Source organism: Wolffia australiana, chromosome 6, assembly GCF_029677425.1.
Source record: "Wolffia australiana isolate 7733 chromosome 6, ASM2967742v1".
Taxonomy (NCBI): domain Eukaryota; kingdom Viridiplantae; phylum Streptophyta; class Magnoliopsida; order Alismatales; family Araceae; genus Wolffia; species Wolffia australiana.
Window position 1 is genome coordinate 6,120,001 of NC_135840.1, and position 8,571 is coordinate 6,128,571.

Here is an 8,571-nt window from a genome sequence, read left to right on the forward strand (position 1 = left end):
CCCAAGGCCATAATATCAACTACGAGCTGAGGGATGGGAGAAAGGGTTACAAGGCGGGAGCTTTGCAGAGAGGATTGGCTCGGAGTTACGTTAGCCACTGCGAGTACGTTGCCATATTTGACGCTGACTTCCAGCCTGAACCAGACTTCCTCCTCCGTACCGTCCCTTTCTTGGTGCACAACCCTCTCGTTGCACTCGTTCAGGCACGATGGGAATTCGGTAAGATTATTTTTCAGCGCTTAAAACTGTCAACGGAGACGCCCATATTTTAATATTTCGCTTAGAATATCTCAAAGTTTGTGGGCGTGAGATAACATATGAGTAATTTCGTAATGGGTTTTTAATATTTTCAGATTTTAACCATATTTCTCATCTTTTTTTTTAGTAAACTACAAGGAGTGCATGATGACAAGGATACAAAGGATGTCACTGGATTACCATTTCAAGGTGGAGCAAGAAGGGGGTTCTTCTGCTCATGGTTTCTTCGGTTTCAATGGTTTGAATTATTGGCTGTGGGAATTTTTTTATGAAAGAAACGATATTTCTTTCATGATAGGAAGGTGAAATCTTATTGAATGTGTTTTTTATTTGAAGGAACTGCCGGTGTTTGGAGAGTATCAGCTCTGAATGATGCTGGTGGATGGGAAGACAGAACCACCGTGGAGGATATGGACTTAGCTATCAGAGCTTGCCTTAGAGGCTGGAGATTTATATACCTTGGTGATGTTAAGGTCAACTATATAACATGCATCCTCATTTATCATAAGATAAATGAAAAATAACAGAAAGAAAGAGAGAATTATGGATATAATTAACCCCACTAATTAAGTTTCATGGCGCTTTTAGGTGAAGAGTGAGTTGCCCAGTACGTTCCAGTCTTATAGAGATCAGCAGCATCGGTGGACTAGCGGTGGGGCAAATCTATTCAGGAAAATGGGATTGGATATTATAAAAGCAAAGGTGGGTAATTTAAAACTAAGTTCTTGCTACATGTTCGCGAGGAATAATTCACAGATTTCATTGTTTATTCTTCAGGAAGTGTCATTGTGGAAGAAGGTCTACTTAATATACAGCTTCTTCTTTGTGAGGAAGATTGTCTCACATTTCCTCACCTTCGTCTTCTACTGCCTGGTTATTCCACTCGTTGCCTTCTTCCCCGAGGTTGAGATTCCCCCCTGGGGTCTTGTTTATGTGCCCACTGTGATCACCCTGTTCAATGCCCTCAGAAACCCCAGGTTGAAAAGGCCAAAGTCCTTGCCATCTCCATTAACTGCATAGATTGCATTTATTCAAGTATATGCATATGCACATGTATATACATATGTATGTTTACATGTATATGCATATTTATATGTACATGCACCTATATGCACATGTATATGCATATGTCTGTGTGTTTATGTATATGTATAATTGTTTGTGTATGTGTATATGTACATGTATATATGTTTGTTTATGTGTGCATGTTCATGTATATGTATTTCTACTTGTTTTGTGACTATATTTGTAAATATTGTTTTAATGAATTAATGCATTTTTTGTAAATGGATATATACTTACAGATGCAGATGTATTTCGAGATGTATATGCAGATGCAGATGTACATAGAAATATACTCATGCACATGCAAATCCATATATTTGTATGCATATGTATATGTATACGTATATATATACGCATCCGTGTAAATATACATGTTTATAAATGTGTATGGTATTATGCCTATGATATTATGAGAATTTATATCTGGAACTGAATTGACAGCTGTAAATTGGATGCAGCTCAATCCATCTTATGGCCTTGTGGATTCTCTTTGAGAACGTCATGGCCATGCATCGCATGAGGGCAATCATTGCTGGGCTTTTGGAGATGGGGAGAGTCAACGATTGGGTAGTCACCAAAAAGTTTGGAGATGCTGCCGATGCTATGCCTAAATCAGATAAACACAAAGCTTGTCGATTCAGATTTATAGACAGGTAGGCGCTTTGTTAAAATACAAAAAATTACAATCTTATTGTTCATCATGCATAATAATTTTTTTTATTTTCCATGCCTTTTTCTGTCAGGATTTACTGGGCAGAGCTTGGGTTGGGTATTTTCCTCTCTCTTTGTGCATGTTACAATCTTGCCTTCAGTAGAAACTACCATTATGTGTATATGTTCATGCAGAGCATGGCATTCTCCATTGTAGGGCTGGGTTACGTTGGCTGTGCAGTCCCCAGTTCTTTGTAACAAAACATATTCTTTACCATTTTATAAACTTTGATGAAGAACAATCTCCACCCAAAACAAAATTTCAACCAAAACCCAGTTTCAAGCCAAAAATAAATGGCATGGCAAAGCTAAATTTAACCATGAGAATGAATAAATAGTATCTCATAAGCGGCAGGAACAGCCGCTAGTCAGAGTCTGGGTCAGCATCCACTATATCTGGCAAAGAATCTAGAGATGGGGAGGAAACGTCAAAGGATGGGCCCACAATTGATGGGCCACGAGGAAGGGAAGGGCCCATTTGACCGTCTAAGTGTGGGCCCAGTTTGACATTTTCCTGGTCGTTGACTTGATTAGGAACAGAAAAATCAACTCCAGAGGTTTTTTGAGCCGTCTCCACAGCCTCGGCCTCGTCCCCGGTAGCTAAGGCAACAGAATCAACTTCCATATTAGGCTGAAAATCATCACTCACCAGGGTAAAATCGTCATTTGCCAGGGGAGTCTCGCCAAAGTCAACAATTGAGGATGACTTCTGAGTAAAGTCAACGGCCAACTGGTCAAAGTCAGAGATCTTGGCGATCAATGGAAGGGACCGAGGATGGATGAGCACTTCTAGAGCAAGCACTGCCCTTGCGCAGAGCTCGGCCACTTCCTTTTCTGCATCATTTTGGCCTGCGAAAAAGGGAAAAGATATCAGATTCAATCTCCAAAGACAGAAATATTTTTCAAAAATATATAATGAGGAAGATCACCCCAGAACAGTGATCAACCTGAAAATTTTAAATTTTTTTCCTACCTCTGTAGAAGAGCTCGAGTCCTTGAGATAAATAAGGCGGACGTATGTGGGAGTATGAGAGCAGAGACGCTAAAAGCGCTCTCAACGCAGAAAGCTTAAAAGCAGTCCATGTATAGGGTGGTTCCCACTCAACAGAGCTTCTCTTTCTATCGTTGGCTTGGACAACCGAACACGCGCTTGTTGCGACAGTAATCAGGAGCTTGTCGACATCGCGCCTCCAACTCTCTGCTCCCACTGACCCTGCCTGTTAAAGTTTGTGGAAGAGGCAGCAAAGAGAGATTAAAATAACAGAGAACTTCATAATTTGAAGTTTTAAGGTCAAAGAAAACAAAAAATAGAGGATGATGTATGTTTCCATGGAGTTATGATCTTGTAAAGAAGAAAAAGAAAATATATAAAAATAACAACGGGTATAAGTAGGGTTCTGAGCTAATCAACTTCCTAGACCCTCCATGAGGTTAACAATGACGATGATGTTGGATAGGTTACAGTAGACACTTGACTTTGACGTATGGATAGAGAGGCATCAACATCATTGTCCTTGTCAACGTATGGATAGAGGTATAAACCGTAGATGGTGACGGTGACGTTGATGCCCGTTCACTTGGAAGAAATTATAGGCAAACTATCAACATATGTCAGTGTCAAGTAAACATTGTCAAAATTGCTGAAACCTGCCTACAGGTCCAGTCAGCACCAACTCAGCATCCTGACTGCCGTTGCTGAGGGAGGACTACAGGAATTAAAAGGGAAATTATTCCAAAGGAAGGTTGGGTATCCAACCACAATTTTTCAATGAACCAAAGATTTCAAGAAATGGATGAAAAGATAAATGTGCTGACAAAGCATAATGGGAAGAGCCTCTAGGGTTACGGGTTCAATAGAGTAATAGTGTTGGTAAGGAAGAGAAAGGAAACACTGAATAATAACAAAGGCTCTAAGCCCATCTCGGGGTCAATTCAGTAACTTCTTGACTGCCCTCCTAAAAGAGGGCTACATGTAATTAAAGAAAAACTAATCTCAAGGCAAATCACAAAACGTCCCTCAAATATTTGAGAAAAAATGTGAAAAAAAATGTTCCAACTCACCACAATGAGAAGAGCTTCTAAGGTCTCAAGAGCAGAAATCTGAACAGAAAGACGGGCTGTGGGTGTTACGTTCAATAAGTCTTGTCTAGATTCAGTCGTGTCCTCGTTGCCTGATTTCTTCGCGTTGGGTCGTTGCTTTCTCTTTTTGTTCTTGGTGGGAAACATGGATTGAGCTACCGGAGTTGCCTGGTTTAAGTCGGGGAGCTTTGGTTTTTTCTGGTGGAGGAGATTACTTAGGTCGTTAAATGCACTGCCGATGACATTTTCACCCAGTTGAAGAGCCATTCCTGATCAAAATTTGAAAACAGATTTTGGCTGAAACCCAAGATGGAAGGATAAGAAAAATAGAAAATAGAAAATAATGATCATCCCATACCCACACCCATTTTAATGAGCAAAACCTGGATGATCGAGTAAACTTTAACCCTTAAACAGCTCAGTGGGTTTCGCTTCAAGTACTTTGTCAGAATTCTCTTAATATGAGAAGCATAGACCAACAATGGGCTAAAAAAAATGAAAAAATTAGTGAATATTGTTTTCCCACAACGAAATGAAAAACAACCTCACCTTCCCGTAAACTGTACAATAGCCATTAAAAGGTCTAAGGAATACAACTGGAGTGTTGGAAGTTCTGCGCAAAGAACTTCCTGATGTAGCTCAGAAGTGAATATTGATCCAGATTGACGTAATGAACCATCAACTTCCATCACTCGGTCTACAAGTAAAATCAAAGAACGGAGAGGTAGATTCACCTGCCCGAAAAGAAAAATTGCATGATAAATTAGAAATTTATTTTTTCCTTCCTCAAGAGGTTAAAAAGGTAAATGTAAAGAATAATGAATTACTTGGAATGGCGGATAGGTAATTAGAGCGCAGCAAGATTGCATCAAAATAGAGAGCCTAGGAATCAACACATCTTGAATGTCGGATGCCATCTTTAGATCAAAAGAAGAAGAGAGGGACTGCCCTCCTAATAGACAAGGAGGGTCTTTTCCAGGGGGAACCAACAACAACATGGTTTCAGATGACCTGTGATCTGTATCAATAGCAATGATGGGAAATACAGGCATTAAAAGTCACGTACTATGAACTGCCTGAATTTTTAACAGCTGAAAAAAGGGTTCAGACCTTCCTCTAGTCCTTTGAAGGCTTGGTTCAGATACATATTAATAGAAATAAGAACTTTCAGCATTATCGTGTTCCAGCATTCTTCATCACCTTTCACACATGGAAGGGAAGCAAGAGAGTATACCAGTTTCTATTTAAGGGAGAGATAAGAAATTAAATTAATACCAATTATGAGATTTTGCAAGTGATATTCAATAAAACTGCAATCAATACGTAAGAGAGAGTAAAGAAAGCATGAAATAACCTCACCTTGGACACATCCTCGCTGCACTTGTTATTGAAGAGGATAGAAATAACGATCGCTTCAGCCTGGCACCACAGCAGAGAAATGACTTAAGCAGTAGAGAAACAAAATGTTCATCCAGAGATCTGGCATTCCATCCACCCAAGAAGAAATACTTAATTAAATGCATCATCGAAAGGAAATCAAACACAATGGTCGGTCGGCATTACATCAAATTACTTCTAAAACTAACAATGTCGAGGAAATTCAAGAAATGATGTTTTTTACCTTTTCATAATGACGATGAAGTGAAAATGGGAAGAAGGTCACAAGGACACCAAATAGATCAACCGCTGCTACCTTCATAGAAAAAAGCCATAAGATCTTGAATGACGTCTATCCCAGAAAACAAACTTCACGCATACTATTTAAAACACAATACTTTGGAGATCAGTATTCATTGACCAAATGATCACTAACCAGAACAGCATCAGTATTAGTTTGGCTCATTAGCTGAAGGACTGGAAGCACAACCTTGCCTGCAAGAGATGTTGCATCTTTCTTCACATGAGGAAACCTCGAAAGCCTAGTCAAACTCAGATTCATAAGGTCAGAATAGTACAGAAGAAAAGGATGCCTCCGAAAAAAAAACTATCTTCAGTCAAGAAAATTTACATCTTGAAAAGGACAGATAAGAAACTCTTGATAATTTACCGAAGGAAGAAGATGAAGAAAGCCACTCGTGCCCATAACTGAAGCACGTGTGGATTTTGAAGTAAAGAGGAGGATGCGGGATAACAAGCTATAAATAAGAGGGGTTTCGAGTTCAAGAAGCAGTAGGCATTTCTTCCATTTGAAATTGGAGCCGCCAGAGGGATTGGCCAGCGATCAGTTGATCCTCCCTGCTGTATGAGTGAAGCCAATTCGGCCTAGCTCCCTCCTTCGTTCCTAATACATTTCTCTCCTCCCCTCATCATTTCTTCCTGGACGTTCAATAATTCTTCTCGTTCTTGTGTTGGAACTCGCTATTGCAGATTTCTTGAAGGTTTTATCATCAGATCTGTCGTCCTCAATGTTCTGATACTGATGGAGTTGAAGGCCCTTATCATGGACTTCTAGTGTATAGAGCTTTGAGGCTCAAAAATAATATATTTTTTTCAATTAAGGTGGTCCGTATGTTAATATAGTCCATATTTTCTGATACATTCTTTACAAGAATGTATCATCAGCATTCAAAAATAAGAAACCCAACAGAACGCACATGCGAATGTTTGCACGTGTGAATTAGCTTAAAAGGAGGAACAACCTGCAATGGGAGGGGATGGGCATTTTCTTGGAAGTCTTACCGGAAATCGGGAAGAAGCGGCGGACTGCCGCAGGCCGGAGCAGCGGAGGATCCATCCGTGGCCAGAGGGGAACTCGTCCATCAGGGCAGTCCATTTATATCTTTCTTTTCATCTCTCTCTCTCTCTCTCTCTCTCTCTCTCTCTCTCTCAAGACAGATTCATCAGAACAGTCATGGACATTTCATGATTTGTTGGCAATTGAGCTCGATCGTGTTATTCCTGGTAAATTCCTTTTAGTGATACAAGCTGGATGTATCACTTTCCAATTAAGGTACAAGAGCAAACATCTGATTAAGCGGACTTTCTTCAAGCCAATTTTATTAGAGTTTTTCAGATAAAATATGGCATGAAAAATAGGTAGGATCACCAATCTCAGGTAACCTCCGCCCGCTTATCTAAAAAAAGGGTATGAAAAAGATAAGCGTACCTTCTAAAGAGGTCTGATAGGGATGCACAAGATGCCGACTTCACAAGATCCGAATCAGCCAATGGCTATTCAAATATACAAGGAAACAAGAAGAAAATGAGAAGATGTGAAGTACTTTAAATGTGTATTCCCAAACTCAAAAACAATAGGACGAAAATAACCCACAATAATCACAGCAGATACGGTTTTTATCGAATGTATACTGGAATGATAAGAATGATTTTTATCTCTGATAACCATACCCAGTATACTCAATCATTATGTTTTTATAGAGCACTATCTGATACAACAACATACTCCACAAGAGGGAATGATATCAGCACTATCACCATCTTTGTTCTGAGGGGATGTCCGAATAATTGATGAATGGAAAAATAGAGTCCGTAGAAGAGTATGTTGATTCTTTACAAATCTGAACGTCGGAAACCAGAGGCCGGGTTCAAACATGGGGCCTATTTATATCAGAGATGTTATAAATATGTTGATTCAGTATAGTCCAATCAGGAGTTAAAAACACTGGAGGGTATAGGAGGAGCACTTCTCATAGTCTGAGCCTTTCTTCATTCTCCATAGGTCGTCCTCTTTCACTTTGTTCTTAACCACCAGTCTTCAATGCTTTGCAATTTTCGCATTTTAGAGGTCCAGTTAGGATTTTCACGAAATTAGAGAGAAATACTCAACCTATCCAAACTTATCACCAAAATTAAGAAGTTAATGCAAACAATCAAAAACACAAAGGGAAGAACATTCGGAGATGAGGGGGATGGCCAACCTGAAGATTACTCAGGAGCGCTTGGAACCAAGCTGGATAAGACTCCAGAAAGCGGGAGTCAGCACACAACTCACATGTCAATCCCAAGAACGAGACTCCCACCCAGCACTTATCCGGCTGTTAAAAATCCAGAATTAGAAGAAATTCAACAGATAAACCCATCTCCAAATTCAATCAATATCAAAAAAAAATTTTGAAAACCAATCAATCTCTAAATGCACACACTCTCTTCAATCCTTGATAAACTACATACCATTTTATCAGTGCAGAGAGAGACACAGCGCTCAGTCCAAGCATCCACAGCAGCCTTCCACGCTACGGCAAGCTTCTTGTGGTCTTTGCCAGGATTATCGTTGGAATGAGACTCTGAAAGGAGGCCGTGCAAGCGCACAAGAGATAGAACGGAGGAGAGACGGTAAGCGTCTCCCAGCGCCCTCTTCTCGTCCGGTAGACGTTCCCTCACCATCGCCATGAGCAACCTCGGCTTCAGCCTCGCGTCGTTCGCGTCATCCAGGAAATCCATGGCAGAGAGAGAGAGAGAGAGAGAGAGAGAGAGAGAGACTGGGGTTTAGGGTTTAGT

At 40.2% G+C, this 8,571-nt stretch overlaps 2 protein-coding genes across 3 annotated transcripts in view; one reads left to right on the forward strand and one right to left on the reverse strand.

The window, feature by feature from the left end:
* Positions 1-2,324, forward strand: part of LOC144704500 (putative glucomannan 4-beta-mannosyltransferase 11) — a 6,631-nt gene extending 4,307 nt beyond the window's left edge. The window contains exons 3-9 of one of the 2 annotated variants that reach the window (XM_078576943.1): positions 1-219; positions 386-478; positions 595-731; positions 847-960; positions 1,036-1,235; positions 1,782-1,976; positions 2,067-2,324. The exon at positions 1-219 is cut by the window's left edge and continues 34 nt beyond it. In XM_078576943.1, the coding sequence (XP_078433069.1) occupies positions 1-219; positions 386-478; positions 595-731; positions 847-960; positions 1,036-1,235; positions 1,782-1,976; positions 2,067-2,232 (1,124 nt within the window). In that variant the 3' untranslated portion in view covers positions 2,233-2,324. Of the gene's footprint in view, positions 220-385; positions 497-594; positions 732-846; positions 961-1,035; positions 1,236-1,781; positions 1,977-2,066 lie in introns of both variants that reach the window. The other variant, XM_078576942.1, reaches the window with a different exon arrangement.
* A 23-nt stretch (positions 2,325-2,347) lies between these two features.
* LOC144704498 (proline-, glutamic acid/leucine-rich protein) lies at positions 2,348-8,571 on the reverse strand. Its single transcript, XM_078576941.1, has 13 exons — positions 8,245-8,571; positions 7,992-8,108; positions 7,220-7,284; positions 5,927-6,032; positions 5,735-5,806; positions 5,473-5,532; positions 5,224-5,353; positions 4,941-5,131; positions 4,663-4,847; positions 4,472-4,599; positions 4,096-4,382; positions 3,008-3,251; positions 2,348-2,883 (listed from the first exon to the last, which is right to left on the reverse strand). Exons 1-13 carry the CDS (start codon positions 8,512-8,514, stop codon positions 2,399-2,401), a joined length of 2,340 nt encoding a protein of 779 aa, XP_078433067.1. The 5' UTR covers positions 8,515-8,571; the 3' UTR covers positions 2,348-2,398.